Source organism: Babylonia areolata, chromosome 11 (assembly GCF_041734735.1).
Source record: "Babylonia areolata isolate BAREFJ2019XMU chromosome 11, ASM4173473v1, whole genome shotgun sequence".
NCBI classification, from domain to species: Eukaryota; Metazoa; Mollusca; class Gastropoda; order Neogastropoda; family Buccinidae; genus Babylonia; species Babylonia areolata.
Genome location: NC_134886.1, coordinates 35531285 through 35549577, shown reverse-complemented (window position 1 = coordinate 35549577; position 18293 = coordinate 35531285). Strand labels below are relative to the sequence as shown.

Here is an 18293-nt window from a genome sequence, read left to right as displayed (position 1 = left end):
CGACCAGTCTTCTAGATTTGTGACAAATAAGTTGATATGATGTTGGTGGTTTTTGTTGTGGTTTTTTTTTTCTACTCTACATGATAAAAACAAAATTATAATCTTTATTTTGCCACACAACAATGACCAGTAAGCAGCTGAGGCTGATGCAGAAAAATCTGTAGATATCCTAGGTGACTGACTAAGCCCAGTATTCCATACAGAAATTCCATGCAGACGCATCGTCCTCAAACACAACCATCATACAGTGGCAGATGTTACAAAGTTGTACAAAAAGGTTTATTCCTGAACTCAGCTCACAAAAGAAAACAGAAATCATCAATGGCATCTAACTGTTCAGTTGAAAAAAAAAAAAAAAAAGGTTCACCAGACAATGAAAACAAACAGGGTTGTCATGACAACCACTTGCATTTGTCAGTTTGTACAAAGCACATTTCAATGTCTTTGATAATTATCACAGTAATCTTTTCAGATCAACAGACAGCTGCATATGGAAATAACTGTGTTTGGATTTAAAGCAATGGTGTGCAGACAAATATATGGCAGAACAGCTGCTGAACAATGCATTCTTTAAAAAAAGAAAAAAAAAAAAGAAAAACAAAAGAACAACAACAACAACAAAAATCCAACAAAGTTTATATACATATCTACATTACAAACACCTCATACAGCTCATCCCGAAGCCCCCCTGACATCCAGCCACACCCAGCCTGTACTGTGGTAGGTTAGGATCCTATAAAACCACACACCAGAGGAGACCCTGCACTGATACTCAGCATATTATATAAAAATCCATGGGCTGTCCCTAAATGACAAGATTTTTGTCATGTTTTTTCTCTCAAAAATTAATTAAAACTTAACACTCAACTTTAAAAAAATTCACAAAGAAAAAAATGTGTGTTATTTTGACTGATTTTAATTAAAATGAACATCTCTATCTTCTGTATGAAAGCAACGGGCCAGCTAAAAATCCATGCAAAGTATCACAGATTCAACAGAAATATTTCAGTCTCAGATTCACAAGGGATAATGTTGTTAATGAGAGAGAGAGAGAGAGAGAGAGAGAGAGAGAGACAGACAGACAGACAGACAGACAGACAAGTAAAGTTAGTTTCTGATACATCTTATTTGTTTTTTCACACATTTTACACACACCATTTACACACACATATGGTTTTTGGTAAAGTGTGTGACACTTTCCCCATCTTTGCTAATGCACATGTCAAAATGTCAAAAGTCAAAAATGCAATGCAACATTTCTTGACAACAAATGTCATGGATCAGATGAGTTGGGGTTGAGGCAGGAGAGCCAGTGAAACACTGAGTTCTCAAAAAAACAAAACAAAAAAACCCCCCAAAAACCCAAAACAAAACAGAAAACAAGTAAAAAAAACAACAAACAAAAATAAAACCCACAATACAACAAAACAAACAAACAAAAAAAAAAGACACCCAAAACAGAAGTACCAATGACCTTCATTTCACAGCTAAATTTTTACAACACAAAATTATGCCATGAATCATATCCGTAGCATTAAAAAGCAACATGCTTCGCCAAACAGTTCCTCTAGAAACAATGGACTTTCTTGTGTCAACAACCATACATATACATGTCAAGACAAAACGGTTCCTCTAGAAACAATGGACTTTCTTGTGTCAACAACCATATATATACATGTCATGACAAACAACAGGCTGTGTGACAAGACAAAGAAACAACAGTGCATCAGCTCTTCCTTTCCCAAGCAATTGTGTGTGTGTGTGTGTGTCTGTGTGTGCGTGCGCACGTCTGTGTATGTGTGTGTGCACGTGGAGAGAGAGAGAGAGAGAGAGAGAGAGAGAGAGAGACAGACAGAAAAAGAGAGAGAGATGAAGAGAAGATAAGAAAAATAATTTTGAATAACATAATGATAGCGGTTTGAAATTTCTCTGAATGTGTGGGAAAATAACAGACACAGCGTATGGTGGCAAGTAACAAGGGAAACACACGCATACATGCTTGCACACACACATTACTGAGGTGCAGCCAATTATCCTTGAATAGTATTTCCTACGCCGCACAGCAAATTTACGACCCTTTCTGTAAACAATGTGATGGACAGCGTACCGAAGATTTCGTGTTGATCTGTCCCAGATGTGCTGCTCTCCCTTTTCTCCGCTACTATCAATTTCCATCAGATTTTAAAGTACAATTACTGTGCATCAGCATGTCAGCTAAAGTGACATTTGAAGCAGCAGTATACATTAATGAATGTTTCAAACTTAGAAAATCAAACTGAACATTAAAACTGCTGTTAAACATACTGAAATGTTGTCACACAGAACTAAATATGTTTTGAAGTGCCTATGATCTTTTATAGCAAAAAAAGTTTTACCCACCTATGTTTTGTTACTTCAAGCTTTTCTTCTGTTTAGGTGGGCCAGATGGCCTTCAAAAACTGAATAACGCATTATTGTTATTGTTACTTACACACACACACACACACACACACCCACACTCTCTCTCTCTCTCTCTCATAGACACACACAGGCAGACATACAGACAACCAAAACAGGGTTATTAAGTAGATTCACTTTGTTTACACACATGAGCCAAAACCTACAATCAAGCAACATTTGTTATGTGTGGACACACATACACACACAGAGCACCTGGCAACACATATGAAAAAAACAACATAAATTACCCTTGCAGCTCAACACAAAATTGAATAACAAACAGTTCTGAAAACAACAACACACCAACAAAACAAACGGTGTAAATGCCAAATGAAAACAACACATGAAAAATAAAGAGATGAATACATGAAAGATGCCTACAATTAACTGTGGAATGCACTGAACACAATATTCATAACAATATGTCAATGAGAAGAATGCACAAGAACAACTTATTTCTGTGTAACAAATAATATGAACGCATCAAAACTGACACTGAATGAAGAAACAGCAAATGAACATGTCATCTGATTGTCAAACTGGGGGAAAAAAAAGGCATTTGACACACAGAGGATTGGTCTGTGTGTGTGCAAACAATCAATTATAGCAACTATGTAGAACAGATTGGGTAGAATGGAAAATGAAAACAAAAACAAAACCTTAACTGAACCATTGCAAACAGGATTTCTCTTTTGAGTATTGTACAATCTAACGATAGTTACCTTTCTGAGTATTTCTTTACAAAAGAAAGGCTGGATTTCACAGAAATATCAATACCCCGGAAGTGTAACTCACCTTTGAACAATACACATCACACTTAAGCTGGACCCTTACAAAAACTTCATATCCGCAATGATCAGAATTTAGGAGGCTGAACATAGCATTCAAGTTCCTCATGTAGACATCCATATTTCATCTTTCAAACTTTGGCTTACATTTCCACATTCAGAGAAAAAACGCAAGACACGAATCTTTTTTAAACCATTAAGCTGTCTCTATATGCTCTGGTAAATGTCTGGAGTGTCACGACGGAGACTTCTTACTCCAGCATGATATCTTTTCATACACACTCTGGTAATTGTTTTGACATGTTGAGACATGAGGCTTTTTAGAACCAGCAAGATGTTGTCTTACACACCTGAAAATATTTCAACACATCAAAACTCCAAAACATTTCAACACATTAACAAAGACTCTCACATTTCCTTATGCACAATCTGGAATATGAAGACAGTCTGTTTACCTGAGCTCCGTAATAAAATGTTTGATGCGTCAAAACGGGTTTTTCTTAACACCAGCAAGACATCTAGTTTGGTCCCAATACACCAGCAAATGGCTCAACAAGTGAAGACAATGACCTTTATCACCAGCAAGATATAAATCAATACACCAGCAAAATATCTACACAACTGTGGAGACACTGGCCTTTCACGAGAACAGTGTATTTACCTGTACACCAGCAAATGTCTCAATATGTGAAAACAATTACCTTCATCGCCTGTAAAACATTAACCTACACACCAGCTAATGTCTACACATGTGGAGACAGCAACTTTTCACACCACACAACAAATTTTGATGCAAGACAATTGATCAACGAATAGATATTTAGCCAAACAGAGGCACACCCAATCTGACATCAATACTGAAAGTCCAAACCACCCTGTTTGCAAGGTGCAGAAATTAAACTGAAGGTTTTCAAGAGCCAGAAAGAAATCGGCTAATCAAAACTTTGCTTTAGGGCTGGTCACAAATCAATCAGCGATTCAGAAAAATGGCAGAGAAAAGACTGATGGTCATTTTGTGCCAAAAGCAGATGAGCTGTTCAAGATGAGAGACGACAATGAAGCCACACTTCAGTAAACTACAAGTAATATGAAGTCAAAGCCACACTCCCAGCAAAGGACTTCACGCCCAGTATGGTTATCAACAGTGAGAAAGACGATTCTTCTGGCTTTCCAGAACTGATCTGACTTGCACAGTGACATTTCATGACAATGGCGCTACCCATGATGTTTGAAGAGGTCCTACAAACCAAACGTCACATTTTACGAATTTTCATGTTTGAGCTCCTGTTGCCATTTCCTTTGCTAATCTGTGCTTCATCTGTTTTTGATTAAACTCAGTCATATTTGTACATACACTGTTTTGTTGTTGTTTTTTTCTTTTGCATTCAAAGTGATATTCACACATACTATTGTTTTCTTTCTTTCTTTTTTTCTTTTTTTTTTTTTTTTACAATGACTTAAGTGCACAATCTACCAATTTTTTTTTGCTAATGTTTTTGTGCCTTAATCGCAAAAAAAAACCAACAACAAAAAAACCTTCAAGCAGGTGTACCCTGCAGTCTTATGACTTTTGTGTGACCAAAGCATCCAAGAAAACAAAACTATCTGATAAACTGATTTTCAGGATTATTACATTATGATGATGATAAATGGCATATAGATAAAAAGAAAGAAAGAAAGAAAGAAAGAAAGGAAAAAAGTAAAAGGGACAAATGAAACTTCCATCTCTCAGCAGATGTGTCAGCCAGTCATCTTGTTTTGTTTCCTACTAGCTAAGCATACTAGCAAACAACAACTATAATATTAAAAAACAAATGCTAAACAACAACAGACTCACAGAATAAACACAAACAAAACTGCCACAAAAATATAAATAAAGGAATGGCACAAGACTTTCTTAAGGCTGTCGAACCATTTCTGTACTAAGTAAGAAACTGGTAGAGATCAGGAAACTATCCTTTATATGACTACAAGTTCCTGGAATGGATTTCAATTTTCATGCAGGAAAATTTGGGGTAAAAAAACAAACAAACAAACCAACCCAATTCAAAACAAAAAACAACAGTCAAACACATTGGAAACTATACAGATTTTTTTAAATTTTTATTATTTTTTTTTTTTTAAAGTAGATGTGTAGCATTCGTTGATCACTCTGCAAGCTTTCACACTGCACTGAAACTATTTTCAGTCAAAGCACTATAATTTGATAACATGTAAGTGGGGCAGTGTAGTCCATATCACCTTCTGTATTGCATATATATCATTTTGTCTCATTGTGGCAGGTTTCTTCATGTCAGGTTTGGTCTGCCATTCAGTGCCAAGATTACAAAGTCAAAGGTTTTTACAGTTTGTAATTTTTTTTCTGTCTTTTTTCTGTTTTTTTTTTTTATTCTTGACATCATTTAACCTTTCAAACTGGATTTGTTCTGCAGAAATCATCAAGAAACACATTTAACATGCTGTTGAAACTCACATAATGTTCCTTTACCTAATTCATAACATGCAATCTCAGGTTACAGTCTCATTCAAAACACACACACACACACACACACACACACATGCACACACACACAAACATGCTCACACACATTCAAACGCATGTTCACATGCACGCACGCACGAACACACACACACACACACAATATGGCAGTAAAACAGCTGTCCTTTTCTCTAAATCCTGTACAAAAAACCCACTTTCATAGATACACAACATCAGGTAAAGGTAGGAAACGAATGGTGATTACAGAACAACACAGTGTTCCCATGTTTCTGCAAGAGCACAGCAGACGAAACCTCTCATGTAAAATCTGATTTCATGGGGGTGTGGGGGGGAGGGAGAAACATGGCGATGTCTACTTACTTTTATGTTGATCACTCTTTTTGGTCTTTCTTTTTTTTTTTTTCTCTCTAAAAAAAATTTACATAAAAAAATGTTCCACCTTAAGAAATTCCGCACACAATAATTTTCTCAAATTATTTTACTGAGTCAATGTTGTAACAAATTGGAGAAGACTCACTGATTAAGAACCAAGAACCTTTTCGTTCCTAGAACTTGTTCTCATGCTTGCTGTTTGTGTAAAATTTTTGTTTTGTTCATTAGGCATGAAGGTCAAACAGCAACAACAACAACAACAAGAACAAAACTGTGACCATGAGATTAGTTTCCTTTATTCATGCCGTACTGAATCTGGTGGAGGTAATCTTCCGTCCGCTCCCTGCCGTTTTTCAGAATCTTCTTGGGGAGCATGGACATGAGGATGGAAACCTGGAAGACACAGAGATTATGTGTGTCACACATCTAGCATCAAACGCTTCGCCCATGTACACAAAGCCTGGAAGACACAGAGATTATGTGTGTCACACATCCAGCATCAAATGCTTCGCCCATGTACACAAAGCCTGGAAGATACAGAGATTATGTGTGTCACACATCTAGCATCAAATGCTTCGCCCATGTACACAAAGCCTGGAAGACACATAGTTTATATGCATCATGCGTCTTGCTCCAAAACTGCTCACACACGAGCTACATCAGACAACGTTTTTCCCTCCTTACCCGCACACAGATTGTGTGACGTCACTCCACTTACATCATTTGTTCTCGCCAGACAGCCTACTCAAGGCTCGCCCAGTGTCGCATCGCGGTACGTCATTGGCTGAGCGGAAACTTGTGTTTCTGTTTCACCATAATTAATTTAATAACTCTTTTTTCAGATCAGTAAACTACAAGTATTATGTACTGGCAGAATCGTCGCAATTCCATCTTTAAATCTATTCCATTTATATTTGCCTAAGTTAAACTGATTTAACGCAGTTTGTAATTTTCTGCGACGAGCTCGTTAAAACTGACCCTGTTCAGGTGACTTAAATTAAGATTATAAATTCATCTTAAGTAATCAACACTTCATTTTATAATCATTATAAAGTAGGTGTTGAGCTCTTTCTTTTGCAACTTATCCGACGTAAATCGGTTCAGGAATCATTTAGAAATCTGTCACTGAACACCTTGAAACAAGCACAGTTCTCATCGGATGTGGGCTGATTAGTGACGATCTGCTCGCAGCACACTTGACGGCCTTTGCGGTCCGCTTAACTTGCATAAATTGGCACAGTGAGTGATGAGTGGTCATTTCATACCTGGTCAGTCATCTAACCAGAGCTGCTGTCTCTCTCTCTTGCTGCGTCGCGGGCAGTGTGAGTGTGTGTCGTGTGTGTTCTCACAACGGCTAACATCTCGCTACGTATTGCCGCACTGTCTTCTTCTTCTAGTTGTCTTCTCTTCTTAGTTTTCTCTTTTTATGTTCTCATAACTATTGTAAATAAAACAATAGAAAAACCCATTTGTGACTGGCTCTATATGTTCCTGGCCTGTGCATGGGAATTCTCATCTATCCTTTAATACATTCAATCATCATTTAGTTTAGTTCTTTTGTACCGTCCGTACCCTATTAGAACCACTCGGTACACGACTACATATGTGTCATACGTCTTGCATCAAACGTTTTGCCCATGTACACAAAACCTGGAAGACACACAGTTTATATGCATCACACATCTTGCATCAAACGTTTTGCCAATGTACACAAAACCTGGAAGACACAGAGATTATATGCGTCACACGTCTTGCATCAAACGTTTTGCCCATGTACACAAAGCCTGGAAGACACAGGGATTATGTGTGTCATACGGCTTGCATCAAACGTTTTGCCCATGTACACAAAGCATGGAAGACAGAGATTATGTGTGTCATATGTCTTGCATCAAACGCTTTGCCCCATGTACACAAAGCCTGGAAGACACTGAGGTTATGTCTGTAACACATCTTGCCCATGTACACAAAGCCAGCCTGGACGACAGAAAGGGTATATGAGTCAAACATTTTGCACCTCCCACAATCAATCAAAGCCTTGAAGACACAGAGGGTATGTGCATCACGCGCCTAGCCCACCCACACCTAAAGCCTGGAGAAAACAGATGGTATGTTCGTCACACATTTTGACCCCACACACGAACAAAGCCTTCAAAGACACAGATGGTATGCGAGTCACACGTTCTGCCTCCACACACAAAGTCTGGACGACACAGAGGGTACGTACGTCACATGTCTTGACCCCTCCCATGACACCCCCAAGAAAGCCTGCTCTTCTTTTTTCTCATCATCATAGTCACACAGTGGGTAGGTTGGTGGTGGTGGTGTGTGTGTGTGTGAGTGTGTGTGTGCGCGCGTGCGTGTGAAATGTCCTGCTCTCCTTATTTTTTCACTAATTAAAATGTGCACAATAAGGCAGATATGTAGATGTCATGGAGAATTGTGTATGTGTGTGCAAACTGACACTCTTCCATCTTGCCTGAACAATCTTTCAAAGATGAACTTTCACAATCTGTTTCTTTTTTAACGTTTGTAATCATAATTTGTGTCCATATATGTTCACGTACATAGTGCATGAAACCTGATTCTGTGTGTGTGTGTGTGTGTGTGTGTGTGTGTGTGTGTGTGTGTGAGTACACACATGTATGTGTGTTAATGAGTGTATGTGTGTGAACTTGTGTGTGCATGTGTGTACATGTATGTGTGTGTCCATGACCTTGTGTGTTTGCAAGTGTATACTATATGTGCATATTATTATAATTTGCATGAGCACATTTGCATGCATATGTACGTGAGCACAAGTGCATGAGTCTGTAAGTATATATGAGTGTGTGTTTGTGTGAGTACAAGTGTGTGAATGTGCTGACATACGCTGTGTGTGTGTGCCTGCACTGAGGCAGATATTAGTGTGTCAGTGCACGTGTGTGAACGTGTTGACATGTTATGTGTGTAGGTGCACGCACGCGTGTGTATGTCTGTGCGTGCATGCGTGCATACATGTTTTGCGTGTCTGACTGTGAGAATGCTGACTGTGAAAGTGCGTGTGCACGTGTGTACTGATATAGTGCAAGTGTCTACACATATGGTCAGAATGTGCCAGCATCATTGCAAGGGAAGAGATAATGATAAAATGAAATATCACTGCTGAGTTTATTAAAACACCAAATGGAGAAAGTTAATAGAACAAAACAACTGTGGGTTGTAAAACAAAACTCACTTTTGATAGGTCACCTTTTATCAAAAATGAGTCTTATTTTACATACAACCCAGTCTTCATAACCGTTCTCCATTTGGTGTTTCAAGGGAAGGGAAGAAACTGTGTGTGTGTGTCCAGTCACACTGACCTGGTCAGGGGGCATCAGGTTGTGGAAGCCAGTGGGCAGCTGCTTCCTCTGCAGATTGCCCGCCTTCAGGATCTCCTCCAGCACGAAGCGGTAGTTGTTGCGGTTCATGAACTGACCCGACACCGCCAGAGTTTCCTCAGAATTGTAGGCCTGAGAACAGATAGACACGGACAGTTATTTGTTTCAGTAAATGAACTGACCCAGCACAACCAGCATTTCCTCAGAGTAGTAGGCCTGAGACAGATATGGACAGTTAGTTGTTTTGGTTCATGAACTGATCCGACACCACCAGCGTTTCCTCAGAATTGTAGGCCGGAGACAGACAGGTATGGGTTAGTTATTTGTTTCGGTTCATGAACTGACCTGTCATCACCAGCGTTTCCTCAGAGTTGTAGGCCTGAGACAGACAGGTATTAGTTAGTTATTTGTTTCAGTTCAAGATCTGACCTGTCACTGCCAGCGTTTCCTCAGAGCTGTAGGCCTGAGACAGACAGGTATGGGTTAGTTATTTGTTTCAGTTCATGATCTGACCCGACACCGCCAGCATTTCAACAGAGTTGAAGGCCTGAGAACAGACTGACAGATAGATAGGTTGATAGACAGAAAGATAGATATAGGTATATGGATAGTTATCTAACGCCTATCTTTGGTTCAAAGACCAAGCATTTTTTAAGTGCTTTTTCAGACACAAGAGTCAACTGCACAACAGGCTAGCTGTCTACCTGGTTAGAGCCCTGACTGACAGCTGCCATCAGGTATTCATCAGTCGTTTCTCGTGTCATTCAGTCAGGCTTTAGTCATGTGCACTCACACTCACACTCACACACACACAGAGTATTAGTGTGTTTTTTACAACTAAATTTTAACAGGCTAACTCTCTTGTTGCCACGGGTTCTTTTACGTGCTTAAAGTACATGCTACACACAGGACCTCCATTTATCTTGTCACCTGAATGAGACAGACTCAGTGGTTATGCACTGATTAATTAATCCACATGGACATTAACTAGTGCAACCACAGGCTCGTGACACCAACATAAAATGAACATGCACAACATAACAGAATTCCCAAGAGCTGACAAAGACCAAAACAACCTCCACCCCCACACACATACGCATGTTAAGACAACAGGGTATTGCACAAATTTACAAATAAAAACATCCAAAAATAAAAGATATATATAACCAAAATAACATGCATGCGCGCACAAGCAGACACACACAAATGCGTACGCATGCACGCACACACACACACACACGCACACATGCACACACACACACACGTTAAGACCATAAGGTATGATACAACAATACATATAAAATCATCCAGGAAACAAATTGTATATATGAGTAAAATGCACACACACACACAAATTCACACGCACAAACATGCACATGCATGTAGGCACGTATGCCAATAAAATCTGTACAATACATTAAGATACATGAAATCCACACACACACACACACACAATAAAAAAAAAAAACCACTTCCGATCACATACACAGAAACCTTTGTCAAACTTGTTTTCCAGGGCATTATTCTGGTGCACAGAATTATCACAGGATCTACTGCACTGTACTGTGTTTATGGACAGGGATGGAAATACCGTTGGTTATGATTCACATATTGCATTCGATATTGTGTGTCAATTCCCTTGAATATTTCTTGTACATGGAGTTACCTGTGTAACATGAAGTCACATCCCAACTGGCTGATGGCTGTACTGTATGACACTTGTGTCTTCTTCTTCCTTCTTCTTGTCTTCTTTGTTCGTGGGCTGCAACTCCCACGTTCACTTGTATATACACGAGTGGGCTTTTACGTGTATGACCGTTTTCACCCCGCCATGTAGGCAACCATACTCTGCTTTCGGGGGTGTGCATGCTGGGTATGTACTTGTTTCCATAACCCACCGAACGCTGACATGGATTACAGGATCTTTAACGTGCGTATTTGATCTTTTGCTTGCGTATACACACGAAGGGGGTTCAGGCACTAGCGGGTCTGCACATATGTTGACCTGGGAGATCGGAAAAATCTCCACCCTTTACCCACCAGGCGCCGTCACCGAGATTCGAACCTGGGACCCTCAGATTGAAAGTCCAACGCTTTAACCATTCGGCTATTGCACCCGTCATGACACTTGTGTGAATCTGCACCTTTTTCCATAATGTTTCAGCCTTGCGGATGTGTTTCCATATGCACCCACCAAAATGTGAAAAAAACCCACCACCACCACCACCAACAACAAAAAAAAAACCCACACAATAAACCCCCCAAAATCCTTGTCATTGGAAGTTGATGAAACTGTGATTCATATACTATACAGAGCTGATCAGTTCCTGTTGAAATTTGAGTCAGGGCTCCCAACAAATCCACAAAGACCTGTGTTTCAGATGCATCACTAGAACCCAAAGCACCCCTCTTCCGAACCCAAAATCACCCCTGTGGTGGTTGTAGAAGTAGTTGTAGCAGCAGCATTAGCAGACCAGTTTGTTCAACAGAGCAGCCACCATCCACGAACAGAAGAATCCCAGAAAACAGGGCAAATCCTTGCAGGGCTCCATACCGTGCAGCGTCTTTGGACGACCTTGTGCCTCAAGAATTGGTCTTCATTCCCACATGAGGACCTACATCAGCAGATGACCTGCCTGCTTACTCATCTGCTGGACACGATGGGAGAATCCAGATAGACAGCATTAGTAGCAATAATAGTAGTGATGGTGATAGCCATAGTACTACCAACAGCAGCAATAGTAGAAATACTGTAGCAGGGGTGTATGCAGAGATGCATTTGCCAAAACAACCTCCACCCCCACACACATACGCACGTTAAGACAACAGGGTATTGCACAAATTTACAAATAAAAACATCCAAAAATAAAAGATATATATAACCAAAATAACATGCATGCGCGCACAAGAAGACACACACAAATGCGTACACATCTGTTGGACACGATGGGAGAATCCAGATAGACAGCATTAGTAGCAGTAATAGTAGTGATGGTGATAGCCATAGTACTACCAACAGCAGCAATAGTAGAAATACTGTAGCAGGGGTGTATGCAGAGATGCATTTGCAAGCCTGAAATCTTTTTTTCTGCCTGGAAGAAAGCCTGAAACTATTATGCAGTGAGACACAGGATCAAACCTGGACACTGTCACCATATTGTTATTTTCTCAACATAGTCATTGGGGAAAAAATAATAGTGGAATCTGATAAAATTAACAAAATTCAGAAGGAGCACAGAAAAAAAAGAAAAGAATTTTAACCAAAATGACAAGCACTGAAACACAGTTTCAAAGGAAAGATCTGGCACCCATCTGAACATTCACAGAGGATGGGCCTTTTATAAAATTAATGAGAATGCAGTAACTGTATCCAGCACAGCATCAGCGAAAGGTCTACGAATGAGTAAAAAGGGAAATGTATCAGAGCAAAATTATAATAGTAAAGTTTTATCCAAAGCAAATACATAAAGCACACTCTTTCTTGTTATAGAAACAAACTATAATACTTGCAGCTACTCTCTCTCTTTCTGACCTATGCCTTTCCCACTGTCAAAACAAAAACAAAAAAAAAACAAAAAAATCTGCAGGTGTCACTTTCAGTTGTCCATTTGGAGGAACACTTCTTGCACAGCTGGAACTGGTGCAGAAAAAATGTACTTGAAAGAGTGCATTTATATGTATATATATATATATTTCTCTTTCCTTGTATGTGGCCAGTCTCAGGTTCTCCAGCACTGAGCAGCTGAGTCCCTCACTCACTGTCAACACAGCACTGTAAAAGTCTGGAGCTCACAATGCTGCATCCAGAGTGTGGGGGATGAGGGAAGAGAGGCTTAACTGGTGCTGTCCTGCCTACATCTTGCATTCTGCTCATGAAAGGAAGAGGTGGGGGTGAGGGGGAGGATGATTGTGGTTGTCATATCTGAGCTCATTTGAGTCACTAATGGTTTCACATAATGGACAGTCAAACTTGAGCCCTGATGAAGTAGCGGCTGTTCTTGATAAGGTGAAACCCTGGAGCACCCATCTGTCTGCAGCACTCTGTCTCTTCACAAACTTCACTACCAGATCAGTGAAATGAGAGGGCATACAGTGTTCTGCCAAACTGAGCAAAACACAGCTTTCATTTTCACAGTTTTGTCGGTAATGGTCTGTTTTTCACTGATGCAAGATGATGTCGTTGCTCCATCATGGCTGCAGTTATCTACACTGCAAGCTGTGTCATGTCAGCATTTTCTTTCCACTGGTTCTATATTCTTCAATCTGACCATGTGGCATGCACAAAAGCACACCTGCAATGTCAATCGTTCTGCATCATTTCTCAAATTTAAATCCAATTTCGTTTTCGTCTTCAGGCATTTCCACCTGTTTCTCACACTATTCTTGCCATATTTTGGTCAAAAGTTCGCTGTCAAACTCCGTCAAAAACTTCAATGATGCTGGATGTCACTGTCACTATATCGGACTTGGTGAATGCACTTTTCACAGTGAAATCAATGAGGAGAAAGCAGGCCAATATGACTATCTCCCTTGTTTTCTAACACAGAGTGACAATACTGATCTAAAAATAGATATTTCTAAATCAGTGTGGTAACAAGAGTGTGTATACCACAAATTTGGTTAAACAAAATTGAAGGAGAGCACTTCTCTTACTTTTTTAAACTGACTTTTCACAGCTACACAAAATAATGTAAATAAATACAAATCTGGCAGAGAAATAAAAAGGACAGTAAACAAGCTACAAAAATTCATGCATGCCGGAAAATATCCAAACAAAATGTCTCCATCCCAGAAATTGCCCAAAGTCAGGAGGATAATCTGTGCTGGATTTTCGGAACATGCATGACGCCTTGCATCCTTTCTATAGTCATGCATATCCAGATGATCAATATAATACATAGTTCCAAAAACACATCTGATTGTCCAGTCTCTCCCTTACTTAGCTGCTCCCTCCTTCCCATCCACATTCTCTAGCTTCACACACACACACACATACACACACACACGCACACACCAAATGCATCCACACACACACACACACACAAAACTTCATATACACATTCACACACACACACACACACTCGCTCACATACACACACCACACACACATACACCCCCCCCCCACACACACACACAGCTACATATACACATTCACACACACACACACTCAGAGCTACATATATGCATTCACACACACACACACACACACGCACACACACACACACACACCACACATATACCTGATGAAACCAGCCTGTAGGAATGATTAGCAGTTCCCCTGCCTTCTGTGTCACCTCGATGTACTTGGCCGAGGAAAACAGTGGGTACGTACGTTTCTCTGCCTCCATGTCAGAAGCGTAGGTATCCACAGGGCTGGACAGAAGGAGGGAAAAAGGGTTAAGTGCAAAGGATGATAGGCACAACAACCAAGTGGTTAAAGCGCTGGACTTTCAATCTGAGGGTCCTGGATTCGAATCTTGGTAATGGCGCCTGGTGGGCAAAGGGTGGAGATTTTTCCGATTTCCGAGGTCAACATATGTGAAGAACTGCTAGTGCCTGAACCCCATTCACATGTATATGCAAGCAGAAGATCACAAAAAATACGCACATTAAAGATCCTGTAATCCATGTCAGCGTTCGGTGGGTTATGGAAAAAGAATATACCCAACATGCACCCCCCCCCCGCACCCCCAGTCCCTGAAAATGGAGTATGGCTGCCTACATGGCGGGTAAAAACGGTCAAACATGAAAAAAGCCCACTCGTGTACATACGAGTGAATGTGGGAGTTGCAGCCCACAGACAATGAAGAAGAAGCGCAAAGGAACCAAAAGACTTCAGTGTTAAGGGTTCAACATAAAGGATTAAGTGTAAAGGATAAAAAAAGGGTCTAAGTGTAAACGGCTATTGAAAAGGCTTCAGTGTAAAGGAATACTGAAAAGGTTAAATGCAAACGATCCAAAAGGGTTCAGTGCAAAGGATAAAGTATAAAGGATAAAAAAAAAAAGTTTAGTGTAAAGAATTACTGAAAGTTTAAGTATAAAAAGATCAAAATGGTCGACTGTAAGCAAACAAAAAGGGCTAAGCATCCAAGATTAAAACAGATTTCAACCTGCATATAAATAAACGAAAGTTATTGAACTTGAAGTCCTTGTTTCCTTCTTTGTACAAACATGGCGATGAATATACTTAAAGACTTTACAATGAATATGAACATGATCATTAAATGTTATTTTAAAGTTTTTGACTCACTTGTGTAAACAAAGTGAGTCTATGTTTTAACCTGGTGTTCGATTGTGTGTGTGTGTGTGTGTGTGTGTGTGTGTGTGTCCGTGGTAAACTTTAACATTGACATTTTCTCTGCAAATACTTTGTCAGTTGACACCAAATTTGGCATAAAAATAGGAAAAATTCAGTTCTTTCCAGTCATCTTGTTTAAAACAATATTGCACCTCTGGGATGGGCACAAAAAAATATAAAAAAGAAGCCTAATTATATGCAAACTGCATTTACTGTTATATTTATATTTTTTGTATTCTCTAAACTTGGCACTTTGACCTCATATTCTGACACAACAACAAGAGCAGTCATTATTATCATTTTTTGTTCGAACAGGAACTTCTTTTGCTAAGCATGGAATTTTTATTTATTTTGCAAACGTTTTGGTGCAGATAGTAAAAAAGGGAAATTACTCTGTAATTAATGCTAGGGGACTTAATTTATCACAAGTGAGTCTTGAAGGCCTTGCCTCTCTTGTTTTTGTTGTTTTGCTTTGTTTTGTTTTGTTTTGTTTTGTTGTGTGTGTGTGTGTGTGTGTGTGTGTGTGTGTGTGTCTTTCTCTGTGTCTGTCTGTCTGTCATTCTTTCTCTCTCTCCCTCTCTAAGGCTAAATGTGTGTGTGTGTGTGTGTGTGTGTGTGTGTGTGTGTGTGTGTGTGTGTGTGTGTGTGCAGGAGGGGGTGAATGTGTTTGTGTGTAGCGCTGGGGGGTCTGCAATACTGCAAAACACTCATGCATCTGTGAGTGAAATAATTATAGCCATGTCTGTAACAGTATACACCAGCTGCACAAAACGCACCCAGGAGCTTATTTGAGCTTCAGAGCCTGGGCCTCACCTGTTGTACTTATTGCACTCCAGTGGAAATCCACAGGAAATGTTGGGGTAGACGTACAGTAAGTGGTCCTGACCAGGGGGAAACAGCTGAAAAATAAACAAAATACCACATGTGTATGTAAATGGTGCACAGATATTTAGTCCTTCACAAAATCAATGATACAATGAGGAGACTGCACTTTGCTGCTGTGGCCAAATGGTCGGCATCATGAACTGATGACTGGGAGTTTGTGGGTTTGAACCCCATTTACAGGCATGTCATTGCAGGATCTTCCAGCCGCTGCCGCTTTCCTCCCAGACTGGAGTGTGCTGTGGTATCTGATAGGGAGACTGAGACAACACTGCCCAGTTATCTTCCACTTTACACATACATCTTTAGAGTGTCGCTCAAATTTCCTGACCGACGCAGCCGATGAGTTTTGTCTCCAATGCCTGGTTGACACTGGAGTATATATCTATGTAAGGAAGAGAGTAGAGTTCTGTCAAGTAGTCTGAAACCAAAATGGTTCATCAGAGTGAAATGATTATTGTTATTTTCACCTTGATTACCATCACGAAATAAGGGGGGGAGGGGGGGGGATCTCAAATTCTGTGGTCCTTCAAGCCCTGATTGCAGTGACCTCAGTTATGATAAATTTCTTCTTCCCATAATAACCAAGAACTATCTGAAATATCCCCTCACGGTCTGCAGCATTCCCATGCTTGGATGAGAAACCCTTGCCACTGACCACAGTGCCTCACTTTGTCTAAGAGGGAAATCTGGTGTTTCAGGAGAGGTGTCTTCAGGACCTTCACTGTAAGAGTCAATCCCACAATGACAGGAGATGACACTTGTCACCTGCAATCACCTACCCACATTGCCACCGCTCTTGTGTGTCTGCTTTTGGGCTGTCTTCTCATCTATGGAGTGGATGATGTCTTCATCGTTCGTGACAGAGCTCCACAATGATTGAAAATCAATTTTTCTGCCCTGCAGCCCACTTTCAAGTACATCACTGCAAGTTGCTAATGTGTCAGATAAACGTCCAACCCACTTCAGCTGCTGACAGTTGTACATCAAGTGGACATGCATGGAGAAGAGCTGTCAACTGACAAATCATATTTGAGCTGCTCTATAGATTTATGCTCTTTATGTATGCTACTGTCACTTGTACAAATCATATTTGAGTTACTCTATAGATGTATACTACTGTCACTTGTCTGTTAATACCTAACCAGCTCTCTGTATTTCATTCTCATCCACACATACTCTGTGTGTGTGTGTGTGTGTGTGTGTGTGTGTGTGTGTGTGTGTGTGTGTGTGTGTGTGTGTGTGTGTGTGTGTGTGTGTGTGTGTGTGTGTGTGTGTGTGTGTGTGTGTGTGTGTGTGTGTGTGTGTGTGTTTGTGTGTGTGTGTGTGTGTGTGTGTGTGTGTGTGTGTGTGTGTGTGTGTTGGGTGTGTGAACACCAGTATGTGTGTGTGTGAGTTTGCGTGTGTGTGCATGTGTGTGAGTGTATTTTTGTTTTGCCATAACTGGAATGCAAGTCCACATAACACGTTTTCCTTCTACAAACATTTTAAATGAAACATGCATATATAACAATAATAAGAATAATAATAAAGAAAATCATGGTGAAAGGAAACTCTTCCCCCAATTTTCTACTCACCTACACTTATCACACTATTTTATTCTCAGTGTTTCAATGTGCACACTTCATTCTCACAGCATGCCTCTCTTTCCAATG

General features: G+C 40.1%; 1 protein-coding gene across 2 annotated transcripts in view; it reads right to left on the bottom strand.

Annotated features, from left to right (window-relative positions):
• Nucleotides 1–273: 273 nt before the first annotated feature.
• LOC143287696 (uncharacterized) overlaps nt 274–18293 on the bottom strand; it is a 32617-nt gene continuing 14597 nt past the window's right edge. Inside the window, exons 7-10 of one of the 2 annotated variants that reach the window (XM_076595901.1) lie at nt 16570–16655; nt 14699–14831; nt 9441–9590; nt 274–6492 (exon numbers count right to left, since the gene is read on the bottom strand). In XM_076595901.1, the coding sequence (XP_076452016.1) occupies nt 6385–6492; nt 9441–9590; nt 14699–14831; nt 16570–16655 (477 nt within the window). In that variant the 3' untranslated portion in view covers nt 274–6384. The remainder of the gene's footprint in view (nt 6493–9440; nt 9591–14698; nt 14832–16569; nt 16656–18293) is intronic. The other variant, XM_076595900.1, reaches the window with a different exon arrangement.